This window comes from Nomia melanderi, chromosome 12, assembly GCF_051020985.1.
Source record: "Nomia melanderi isolate GNS246 chromosome 12, iyNomMela1, whole genome shotgun sequence".
Lineage (NCBI taxonomy): Eukaryota > Metazoa > Arthropoda > Insecta > Hymenoptera > Halictidae > Nomia > Nomia melanderi.
This window is the reverse complement of record NC_135010.1, coordinates 7675113-7687418: the sequence shown is the minus strand read 5'-3', so window position 1 is coordinate 7687418 and position 12306 is coordinate 7675113. Positions and strand designations below refer to the sequence as shown.

Below are 12306 nucleotides of genomic sequence, written 5' to 3'. Positions count from 1 at the left end.
TATTATCTTCAAATGAAATGTCCACTTGAAGTAATGGACAATTTTGTTGCATTTCTTCCAAACTGTCGATAGTAAAATATTACACGTGCTTAGTAGCGGAAGTAAATAGTGTGCCAAGGGGTTCAGGTTTAGTTGTAAGGTATGAATAGACGACTTGAGAAAGCGTGACTGAAGGCAGGGTGATCTTGAGTGGTTGAAAATGTGCAAGGAAAGAATGTTTAGAACCGAGCGATTGGACCATGAGGATGATGTGATTTGGAAAGTGTGTACATGACCGAGTGAATGCTAGCTATGGATACAAAGAACAGGGTACAAGTGAGAAGGAATGCATGTGGATGAAAAAAAGAGTGATTGGGGATGAACTTTAAAGGGTGTGGAAGTTGAGCGGCAGTCTGTCATCATCAGCAAAGAGAGCATGAGTGAGAATAACACTAGAACTACCGTACTAGCTAAAATGACTAGTTTCGATTTTTTTGTGTCGCAATTATTGATATCTTAAAAGCATATAATATTGAAAATAAATAGTTTTATTTGAATACTACAATGAATGTATTAAATGCTCGGTAGTTCTAGTGATAATATAACGCAGGATAACGGAGTCTTCGGCGAATGTACATTAGATGCTTGTTTGATCTGTTTTATTTGATTTCGTTGAATAAACTCTTGTTGATATTAAAGTCCACCACGGTGTCAAATCTTATAATAGTAATTTTCATTACAATTTTCATTGTAGAATACTGTTAAAACGGACGTCTCGGCAAATCGTGTATTTTAGGGGGGTCGACGAGATACGGTGGTTCTGAATTCTGGACGACGCATATGGCTCCATTTTCTCCCCTTTCAAATAAGTCGACTATAGTTTTTGCAACTATATCCGTTCTGTCGGAAAGAAGTAATAACATGAATTAGTTACTAACAGTTCATAAATTATTGGAGTACAGGTATTGGGGAAACAATAATCTTCACTTGTTTAATACTATTGTGAATTTACGAAGAATATGTTTTTCTCGAAGTTTAATATTAATCTAATTGTTCTAATAACAATGAAAGTACTGTAATAAAAGCTTGACGTATTGAAAGTTTCAGCAAAATAAAAAGTATACTCTGAGTTTTCCATAACTTTCTCTGTAAAACGGAAAAGGGAAATCTCACAAAGATAAAATCATTTTCTCGAGAATTTAACCCTTTGAAATTAGAAGTTTTTAAATTTAAAGAATTATTTAATGAATTAAAATTTGATGAAGTAATAAATTCTCTGCAGGAGTTTGTTAAAGGATTATGATACTAACTCCTGCCAAATGACTTGGTCAGCGTGCGTAAACACGTTTTCATAGTCAACGAAGTCCAGTTTCTGTTTGCTCATCAACTTCATTGCCAAAGACGTGTTGGTCAGGCCTGGACAAATCGTCAAGACGCGAACGCCGGTTTTTCCGAAGTTTTTCTATAAGTAGAAATTTTAATTTCATTTAAAATATACAGCTTTCGATCCTTTGACTGCTATGAGAATATCTTTAGTGTTTTATACGAAGATAAATGGGATTAAAAACATTTATTAATTATTTCCTGTTACACTTGTTACGTTACATTATTGTCTTACATTACTAAAACTTTTCATGCAACATAAATCATCTTATTATAATTACTTTCAACGAGTTCGGAAGCAACCGTCATAGATGACTATTATGTCAGTCAATGTTGTAGAAAATAGAATTCCATGTTGCTACAAAGTTTTTTCTTTGTATTTTAATTTACCTGTATAGCAGAGTTGAAACCAACAATGCCATATTTCGATGCAGTGTACGTCGGGATGAACGGAACAGGTACGAGACCAGCCACGGACGCTATGTTTAACAACGCGCCTCCTTTGTGCCCATTATGTTTCCCCATGTTCTGCATGGCAGCCACCGACGTGTGAATTACACCGCCCTATCGCAGAAAATTAACTCAATTTTATTGTACTCGATCGAAGTGTTTAATTGATTAACAGTAGAGTTACTCAAAAGTGAAGTTCACTCTTTTGCATTTGCTTTTTAAGGGAGACAGCAGTAATAGCCTAATATATATTAATAAATACAAATACTTACTTACAGAAATTAGTGTTCACGATTTAAAAAAGAATTATCACTTGTGTGCACTGTACTATACACCTTAATTATAGACGGTTTTTAGCAGTTTCCAATGATGCTTACAAGGTTAATATTGATCATCAGATCGATCTTAGTATCGTCAGCGACTCCCGCGCTATTGATCACGATGTCTACGCTTCCGAATGTTGCGATCATTTTCTTAAAGCCATCTAAATGCAAGGCGATTTATTGAAATTTCATTTTCGCACAGTATTTTTCATGCTGTTATTAATATTTCGATAATTACCGTTCACTTGGTCCTGTACTGTGACGTCGCACGGAATAAAAATGACACGGTTCTTATCGAATTGACTTTGCAACTTCGCAACCGCGTCTTCCACCGCTGGCGATGGCAAATCGAAGATGGTGACGCCCTAAACAATTCCAATACAATATTTGAAATAGAAATGAACAAATAAACGAACATCTTCGTCGCAAATTAATCAAAACAGAATTTAATTGCGTGTTCACACGTTCAGTGTCATGTGCACCGTATACGGTGCATGTCAAATTTTCTAGTAGAACATTCTTAACATTAGAATTACCAGATGGGTCAAAATAACCCATTCCTAAATCCTTCTTTTACAATTATTGGAAAAATAATAGATCTTTCTTTAAGAAATTGCTAAAGAAATTGTTTTAGTAATACGCAAACTAAGTTTTGAGTGATCTAAGTCTCGATACGTGCACTTTTGGGGTTTCTATAGACAAATTTTGAAAAGTCAACTTGACTATTGGTAATTCTGGTGTTAAGAGACATGTTGCCACGCATTGCGATACGTTACCAAGCAGCGGAAACGTAAAGAAATTATATCAAACAATATAAAAGTCACCAGGAACTTAAATGTAACTTATTATTTTATGTAAAACATCGGTATAATTTATAAGTAAAATATAACTGAAAGTTACTGTGGCATGGGACGTGTTAATTACAGTAGAATCCCCAAGAACGCGATTAAAGAATCAGCGAAAAATAAGTATAAAAATGAATTTCTTCATAAGAAAGTACTACAAGCAAAGAAAGAAGTTGAATTACAATAAAAAAAAACGAAACTTAACACTAAACGTACCGGACGGGTCAGATTGACCCTGATTTCTTCTTTTTGCAATCATTAAAAAGATAACAGATATTTCTCTGAGAAATGATTGAAGAACAGATACTTCTCTGAGAAATTATTGAAGAGCAGATACTTCTCTGAGAAATTATTGAAGAAATTGATTTAGAAATATGCAAACTAAATTGTAAATCAATGAAAGTCTCGATAGATGCACCTTTGAAATTGCTACAGAGGAATTTCGAAAACTCAATTTTACTGCTCGGTAGGTTTACTGTTAACACTAGAATTACGTATTAGCCAACATGACTGGTCTCGACATTTTTATGTCGCAATTATTGATATCTTAAAAGCATAGAATATTCAAAATAAATAGTTCCACGTGAATACTACAATGAATATCTAAAGAAACTGAAAATAATCTGTAGTTACAATTTGTATAGGGATTACATACTAATCGTCTTAAATGCTCGGTAGTTCTAGCATTAATGTCCAGAACCCATTATTCATCTAAAACTAATCTCAAACCTTGGCATTGCGGTTCAGCAGCTCTACAATGGTTTTCAAGCCGATTCCGCTGGCACCGCCAAAGACCGCTGCGATTGTGCCGTTGATGTCCATTCTGGTTCGAAGTACAAGAAATCTGCAGATAACGAACAAAAGTTTCTCGAAGTAAGTGAAACGAAGAAATAAGAAACTCGTGTAACTCACGAAAATTACGATCGAAGTAACAACCGAGCACAATATCTCTCGTCGCGAGAAGAAATATTTCTGCCAGTACTCTACCTTCAATCTCCAAAATGCAACTGTTTTCTCTTGTTATGCCTGTTGTACTCAAATATATGCGCGGCGCGCTAAAATGTAAAGGGGCAAGGGGCGACAGGACTTTTTGGCTCATTATCACGTCCAATAATTATAGAATCACACTGGTTACTGGGTTTGATTACATTGATTTAATTGGCCGAGCCGCGTAACGGAGAAAGCAGGTAGAAGAAAACGGAACGGAGTGAGATGTAACGAACATTGGCGTCGAATTTCGCTTTTGGCGGCTTTTGACTGTTATCAGAAATTTACAAGAACTTTCGTGATACAGAGACTCGACTATGGTTCCTCTAAGGATCGAGGTGGAGCCTGCGGCTTGTCCCCCTTGCCCCTGTGACTTTTCAAATTTCGAGTTTGTCCATATGAAAGTGGTGTGATTATATTTACTGTTACCTACACTACCAAAATTGTTATCGCTGCTCTTGACAGCACGGGATTTGATAAGATTAATGATGGAAATAACATGTGGTTGTTCTCGCATGTACAATGGCTCGTTAAATATTCAGTTTATGGAATTATGTAATGTCTTTTCTTAGACATATAGCAGTCTTTAACCGTTTAGGTCTCAAATAAAAACTTCTAGGAAAAATACATTCATTTCCAAGTGTTATTTATATACATAAATTAGATTACAGTAGGATTCTGATCATATCAACAAGCTGTACGCGAGATTATATAACTAAATGGTTGATATAATAGAGTATTGTACAATTTCCGCATTATCTCTGCCTGGCAGTTTTTATAATAGGTGCTAAAGTTCAGAAACCCGAGAAAACCGGTTTGTATGCGTATATGTATTGTACATATGGCTCATTTGAGTTGAAATAAACGATAAGTGATTATCGTATGTGCAGTTTATGAAAATAGTTGTAATATTTGGTATCAGTGATTTATGAAAAGATAATGATATACTTAATAATTTAATGAGTAAATCTAGTGGTAATCTTTTAATATTTTACAATATAATTTTATTTCTGTACGTTTCATGTTCAATGCTCTCATATTTGAAACTAGTTACGTGCTGTTTACACGAGGGGAGGGGATAAATGGAGTTTTTTGTAATCGAAAGTAAATTTAAATTAAACCCAAACTTGTATACATAAGATAGGAAATTTTTGAACAGTGACGTAATATACTTGTAACAGACGGTGGAATTGAGGACAGTGATCCTTTTTCAAACAGAACTTTCAAGAAATAACGGAGCATTACTTCAGTTAGATATAGAAATTTTGACAAAATTAAACGTTTGTAACTTTCTATGCATACATTTTCATATCTACCAAATCAAAAGCAAGAAAAATATTAATAGGATTGAAAAATAAACCATAAGACAACATTCAGTAAAGCGTTTTCTTCATTGAGAAATAAAATTCTATTTTCCCAAATTTCATGGGAAAGTAAAATTCTTTTTTCTCGAATTTCATTGGTTCTTCAGTGAAGAAGACAGGCATACCTTCGGTCCATTTCGAAAGAGATTCCAGGTGGTGCAGAACCCCATTTCGTTTGCCCCGCCGGTAAGGAGCGCGATTTTACCCTCGACGTCCATGATTGATTTACGGGAAATCCGAAATAACGTGGAAATTTAACGATAGTACTTCCGACTATTCTCGCGGCCGATTCGGTCGCGAATATAATTCACGGGTAAAGTGCACAGCACCCGGATCGTCGGTGAAATTCAAGAAATCGAGAATCAATCGTACGAGATTGAATATCCGCCGGATATCTGATGGATAATGTGACCGCGGACCAGCGGGTAAACAGGATCAGGTTTAGGAAAAAGTTCGGCACGAGGTAAGCTGGAGACCGTCCAGGAGGTCGTTCATTTCTGTTGATTTATTACATTACCGATGCGCTTGTGTTAAAAATTGAACGAATCCATTGAGCATTCACTGGATGCTTGGTAAGAAGATTGAAAGAACTGCTAACCGATTGTAGATGAGGAATTTTAAAAGCACTACAAATCTTTTCTGCAGGCAGCTAAACTCAGAATCGAACATTTGCATACTAGAAATAAGAAAACTATGTAATGATCTCTTATTGTTTGAATAATTAAACATTTTGATTGGAACTTTCGATTCAAAAGTGAAATATTAGTTTCGGTATAGATGATAAAGGGATACTACATGCTTCTCGAATTTCAATTAAATCAGACGATTGATCTTTGAGACATGTCAGCTATCCACTGACAGGAACTGCTAAACTCACGATTATAATTTCCTTCTATAAAGAGTTCATCAACCAATCTTCAGTGAGTAGTTTATTTTCAATGGACTATTGAATAACCATCTGTAAGTAAAGCATTAAGGACACTTGTCCTGTCAAGAATAAAATGAAACCCCCATTGAAGTCAAACATCTTGGTCTAACAAATCCTAATTTAACAACGTACGCTGTCGAACGTACAAAAAATATAGCGATCAAGGGTAAAATCTGCTTTCTTCCCTTATCAAGTCCAAGTCTATCCAATGCAACTCTAACCGGCTGAAGTCCTTTGCTTCAAGTAGTTCCATCTAGGCGAGATTCCTGAAATAGGATCGTACATCTTAGCTACCAGATGGCCGTTTGCCTGATATCATTCTCGAAAGTTCTTGCTCCAGTTCGATTAGTATATATACAAGTTCCAAAACGCCTTAACCCAACCACTGCGTCTAAGGCAGGGTCTGTTGGATAAGCCTTACTGACGAGTCCTCCAACAGACTTGGACGAAACGGTTGTGGCTGCTCCCTCCTTCTTTCCTATATCTCCTATCTTTCTTCCAGAACTCGATCTTTACAGTCTGGGCGACGTGGGACTGTTCGCGTCCTTGGATGGGAACCTGCGTCTAGGAATTTCCCAAGGTAACAAAGAGCTAGTACCCTCACGTGACCGTTGCCTGGCGGTGGTGGTGTGGATGGAGGTCGGGAAGGAAAAGAAGGAAGAACAGCAAGAGGAGAGGAGAGTAGTACACCTTATTGTTGCATCTCCATCTGTCCGTCTCGTCATCGCTTGGGAATAGCAGCGCGGGGAGGGGAAGCAAACGGATGGCAGCAGGGATAAACAATAAAGAATAAAATAAAATACCAACGGGTGATATATCTGGCAACTCTGAGGACCTTTCTTTCTTCGTTCCAACAACAAACGAACAACAACAGCTTCCCTGGACGACGGTGGTGATTTCTGTTGTTCCTGTCGCCAAGCGTCGAGGATGATTCCCATGGGTTTCGTGTGGCGTAAATCATGGGGTTCGGTTGTCGCCCCGCGGAGGAGAATAATGGATTCATGAAAAAAAACACCCCACCAAATTGATGATGATGATGATGACAAGCAGACGAAGTAATTCACAGAGAAGGCCAGCCGCTGTGGATCTTCGGAAAACACACGAGTAATTACATTCTATGTTTCCCATGGTCGGAATTGATAAGGAGAATTGAGGGAAGGACCAAAACGGTGACGCGGTCGAAGCACACCACCCTCATCCTTTGGCTGTGAGCCGATTTCCGGTGCTACAGGATTTTAGAGGAGGCCCGTGGCCAGGGTTCCTTTCTCTCTCTTGACCGGAACAGATCAATTTGCGTCCTCCCCTATCTTCGAATGTATAACATCTCTCCAACGGCTTTGGACTACTAACAACTACTACGGAAGAGACTACCAACAACTTATTAAGGACGACGGTTCATCACCTCTGGTGGAGGCAGTAGAGGGAAATCAGAGTTGTCGATTTCACCACCTTTCTTCCCTCTCCCTTACCTTGTTCCACCGAAGCTTCCTCCTCTCTGACATCCTGTGACTTTCCCGGTGTATGAGGCAGGGTCTGCTAGATTTGCCTTACTGATGAGTCCGCTAGCAGGTCCGGGACGAAACACCAAACGAGAAAGGAATTTTTTCAAACTTTTTGTTTGTTGTTTCAGCAGTGGTTGTTCGTGTGGTTTGAGAATTTAATCGTTCTTCGATGCAGCATTCTATTATCGTAGCTTTTTGTAGTTACATTGGTGAATTATAGATATGTTAGTTATCTATGATCTTTTAATAGTAATTTGCTGTATATTTTTTATAGAAGGGTACTATTAAAGTGAAGTTTTGATCAAGTCATAGTATAAGAGTATTGACGAAATATGGCGGTTCTACATTGTTGATAACGCACATGACTCTTCGATCTGTTGGAAGAATAATACTAGCATGAATTAATTGCTAATAATTCAGAAACAGGTTCTAGATAAACTAAGTTTATTATAGACGCTCTGAAAGTGCACTTGTTTCGGTATTCTACTTATAGCCACCACACTATAAGTGGAATGTGTTTGTTTAACATGCAAAGTGTAATTTTAAGTCAAATTTATCTATGAAAAAATATTCGCTGTTATTGACATTATCAGTACTATTATCGTACAAGGTCGTGCAAATACTTAAAAAAAGTATGTTAACAACGGATCTCATAGGTAATTGTCATAACGTATTCAAGAATTCACAGAAATATGAAAGAAATATTAGGAAAATGTAAAAACATACTAAATATTCAAATGTATTATGAATAATTTCAAGTTTTCGAAATGAGTTCGGAAATTGTCTACAATGCATAAAAAGGCAAGCAAAATGTGGGGCAGTTTTTCACCTACCTGACCCTAAAAAGTTAAAAGCATAAAGTTTATATGCAAGTCAAGCAGCTGTTAACACAATAAATAAATGTTAATATACAGATTGCCATATGACGCAAGAAGTTAAAAAAGGCTTAACGTGTTTATTCTTTAATGCTGACTCTTTCTTATTACATTTCTCTTGTGATATGTGTTACATAATAATTGCAAATTATTTAGAATTCAGTGATTGCAACTAATTCGATCAAAATGATTTAATTGAATACGTGAAATCGTAGAACGTCTTGCTACAATTAAAATGAACAACAAGGATTATTTTTCAATGAGTATATAAGTTGAAATTGAATTCTAATAAAAATAATATATTTTATACTTACAAATATTGAGCTTTTACGCAACTAATTGTTTATTTCCGTTTCGGAGCCTTCACTTTGCAAATTTTACTCTTTAACCGCTGACACAGTTTCGATTTATTATGATTGGAGAGTTCAACGCATGGTGGCGTTGTTTTAATACTGCAGGACTAGAATCAATAAAGTATCCTATGTTTTTAACCTTACTCCCGTGTTATTTTTTGAATGATCATTTATATAATATTATGTGAAAATTTATAGTAATTACGAAGATTTCAAATGGATGTCGATAAATCTCTGGCAAAAAATTATTGGGGGATCATAATCTTTAATAAATGATAAAGGATAAGAGGATAAGAGGACCAGGGTTAATAAACGATGATAATATAAATAAACCATAAAATTTACTAATGTTTGGTAAACTTTCGGATCAACTGTTTCTCCTTCTTCAACTGGAAAATGGATCAATCGAGGAGTTTCGTGTACACTAATCGCTGGTTCTACCAACCAGACGCTTCCATGTTGAGCCCAAGCCAGCACGTGGCTCAAAGCTGGACCAATTTGACGTTTCCTGTTGAAAATCGTTGTTTTCTAAACTGAATCCTAGAGGATAATGTTTATTATATCGATATCAACTCACGTGATTGGCACACAAGGCGGTAACTCGCAGATTCGATGATCGGGAATGGGATCCGGGATGTCGGGCAACCCTATGTCATTGAAGTGTTTGGTTGATGGGCACAGAACAATTAGGCGTACCCCAGTTTCTTCAGCGTTTGTCTCTTTCTGCGTTATCCAAGTAATAGGCGATTAAATACAAAAAGAAATTTACGTGCAACGTTAACCCTTTCCGGACGAATGTCGACATTTCGGCGAGATCAGACGTTCGTATTTAGAAAACCAAGTCGCAAACAAATGATTTAGTTAGTCAAATAGCAACAGATCAGCACGTAGTTTCCTTTTTTCCTATTAATCAAGCAATCAGTATATAATTTAACTTCATGTGCTGAAGCTTTTGGACATTTCAATATCTTCGTTCTCAAAGAGTTAAAATTCATTTAGTAAATTCAGAGAAGCGAATTTTCATAGACTAGTTTTCTGTGTAACAAGGAAATTAAATGATTAAAAATACCACGAAGTCCTTAGTCACTTCAATTACAGGCTCCTTTTTGCAATAAATAGGAAACGGATCCTGGGGCCAACCCATGAACCCAAAAATGCTTGCACAGTTTACTATCACGCCATCGGGACCGTTATCCTTTTTCTCGAAAACTTTCATTTCTACTCGGATCATTTTGGCTGCGTTATTCTAAAAAATATTACAATCTTAATGAAAGATATCAATGGCCTTAAACAACGCAACAAAATCATTTCAGCTGAAACACGTTATATATAAAATAATTGTTTGTGTTTTATCTGTGTAAAATATTGATATTCACTTAAAATTGTAATTGGGCGACGATCTGTAACACACCTCTTTCATTCCTGCGCTATTACTCGTTAAGGGCCATTCCTTATCGAAGTCGTTGAAAATGATATGTATACCTTTGTATTTGCAGCGAGCGTGATTCAAAGTAGCTGTCGAATCGTTAAGTACTTTCGATAAATTATTTTCAAACTCGAAACTGTTACGAGTCTGACGACTTTAGTAAAGGTAAAAAATTCTCGAAAAAATATATGAATATTCTAGCATGCATATAAATGAAATGAACCTTCGAATTGGCAACGATTGTGCACATGACCTTGAGCGAATTGCACACGATCCTTCCCATAGGCATCGCAGAGCCTCTGCGCCGCCATTCTTCCTTTCTCCGCGTCGCTGTCTGTTATCATGACCTTCTACATAATAAAGATTGAATATTTTCATTTGTTAAAATCATTGATTTAATGTTATCGAAATTATTTCATTCATCATTGGAGATAGAATATAACTCGCGATAGATTAATTACAGATTTCAGAAGTAATCGCTGCTACAAAAATAATTTCCGCTTGATTATCTGTCGTATTAATATAAACTAGAAAACCACGTGTAACGAAAAATACTAACTCGTGCTCCTTTGCATAAAAGATGCTCGGCCGCCGCGAAACCGAAGCCATCGGAACCACCGACCACAACTGCGACTTTGCATGCAGGATCGATAATCGGTGTCGGTGAATCGGCGCTATTATTCCATTGTGAAATCAAAAGTTTTCAAAACTTTGAATTCTTAAAATATCATAATCTAAGAACTAAAAAAACTGAAAACGTGTTCCATGATCTCAATAGGAAAGCTTAATATCCGAATAATCAGAAAAAAATGATTTTCTTCCTGTAACGAAATACTAACGAACATCTATAGTTTATTTTGTTCGTTATGTTTGTAAGTAGAAGTTTATAAATTCATAATTAAATAAATAATTTATAGTAAGCAGTATAGTAAATTTATGTATAATTTATAAATCGTTTATAAATAAAGATTCTAAAGGTTTACAAAGAAGCAATTTTCAATTCTCAATCCTCAATTCTCTTCAATTCTCAATTTCGCTCTGTACATTTCCCAAACATTGAAGTTACCAGATATCTGACCTCCTTTTCGAGAACCAACCTCCGCTCTTCTTTTTCTTTTGCCGAACTGCTGTCGTTCTATAAAACTGGCAGAATTCGATTTTACTTGGACTTCTGGGGAACGAAAGGATTAATCCAATCTTCAGTAGATACTCGAAGGTAACTGTGAATCGAATATATTCGAGACAGCACGGAGCCTAGACTGTTACGAGAGAAATTGTCAAGTTAGCACTGCTTACTTTGGACTTCTGCCGCAAAGGTTGGAGACGAACGAGGTTACGTATCGTATTATCATGCTGGCAATTAATTTTCAACGACTCTGTGATTCATATTACTCGAAAACATATGCTCTAAACGAACAAGTCTCGACACAATGTGACGCGGAACAACGAATTTTGTAGTTTGAGTCGAAAATGAAATAATTCAACGTTTCAGCTGTCGTTCTGTATATCAATAATGACTTTTGTTTTCCAGTCTACAAATACTATAATCCTCTTTCCTGTATGAATTACTTAATAAAATAAATTCTAATTAATCATTTCGTGTTGTTCTTGTAACACCTGAAAGAAATAATATTCTAATCCTGTCTTTATTATCTGTGAAAATTTGTCTTACTAAAAACATTCATCCTGTTTTAGGAAATGAACTTCGTGAAGTTCAAAGTGAAACAAAAACTGATTTTATACTTCATTAATATTATTTCAATTATTTTTTTATGTTACATTCTATATAGTTAATATTATAGACGCATATATTGTTTCATCCTAGAAATGTTTTTTCTTCTATAAGCCTCGTATTTTCAAAAGCTAGGATAAACAGATGTTGAATTTAAAA

At 36.0% G+C, this 12306-nt stretch overlaps 2 protein-coding genes across 4 annotated transcripts; both read right to left on the bottom strand.

Annotated features, from left to right (window-relative positions):
* Positions 1–594: 594 nt before the first annotated feature.
* Positions 595–5616, bottom strand: LOC116426385 (15-hydroxyprostaglandin dehydrogenase [NAD(+)]-like). 3 transcript variants are annotated; one of them, XM_031975240.2, is made up of 7 exons: positions 5457–5616; positions 3710–3824; positions 2374–2500; positions 2190–2296; positions 1753–1926; positions 1290–1441; positions 595–879 (listed from the first exon to the last, which is right to left on the bottom strand). In XM_031975240.2, the coding sequence occupies exons 1-7, from the start codon at positions 5465–5467 to the stop codon at positions 741–743; spliced, it is 825 nt and encodes a 274-aa protein (XP_031831100.1). In that variant the 5' UTR covers positions 5468–5616; the 3' UTR covers positions 595–740. The 3 variants fall into 3 exon arrangements, with proteins under 3 accessions (XP_031831100.1, XP_076229005.1, XP_076229004.1); XM_076372890.1 differs by lacking the exon at positions 5457–5616 and adding an exon at positions 3968–4341; XM_076372889.1 differs by lacking the exon at positions 5457–5616 and adding an exon at positions 3893–3974.
* Positions 5617–8651: 3035 nt separating this feature from the next.
* On the bottom strand, positions 8652–11504 carry LOC116426379 (uncharacterized). The gene is made up of 9 exons (XM_031975232.2): positions 11482–11504; positions 10975–11089; positions 10639–10765; positions 10401–10504; positions 10059–10235; positions 9567–9712; positions 9335–9497; positions 8951–9096; positions 8652–8860 (listed from the first exon to the last, which is right to left on the bottom strand). Exons 3-8 carry the CDS (start codon positions 10757–10759, stop codon positions 8980–8982), a joined length of 828 nt encoding a protein of 275 aa, XP_031831092.2. The 5' UTR covers positions 10760–10765; positions 10975–11089; positions 11482–11504; the 3' UTR covers positions 8652–8860; positions 8951–8979.
* Positions 11505–12306: the final 802 nt, after the last annotated feature.

Bases quoted from the DNA above. Each gene is read 5' to 3' on its own strand.
- LOC116426385 (XM_031975240.2), bottom strand. The intron at 1,442-1,752 runs GTAAATTAAAAT...TTCTACTTATAG, and splicing joins GTTTCAACTCTGCTATACAG to AAAAACTTCGGAAAAACCGG. The intron at 880-1,289 runs GTTAGTATCATA...TCTTTCCGACAG, and splicing joins GACCAAGTCATTTGGCAGGA to AACGGATATAGTTGCAAAAA.
- LOC116426379 (XM_031975232.2), bottom strand. From the start codon at position 10,759: ATGATAACAGACAGCGACGCGGAGAAAGGAAGAATGGCGGCGCAGAGG. The intron at 10,505-10,638 runs GTTCATTTCATT...ACGATTCGACAG, and splicing joins CAATCGTTGCCAATTCGAAG to CTACTTTGAATCACGCTCGC. The intron at 9,097-9,334 runs GTAAATTTTATG...TATTGATTCTAG, and splicing joins CGAAAGTTTACCAAACATTA to TCCTGCAGTATTAAAACAAC.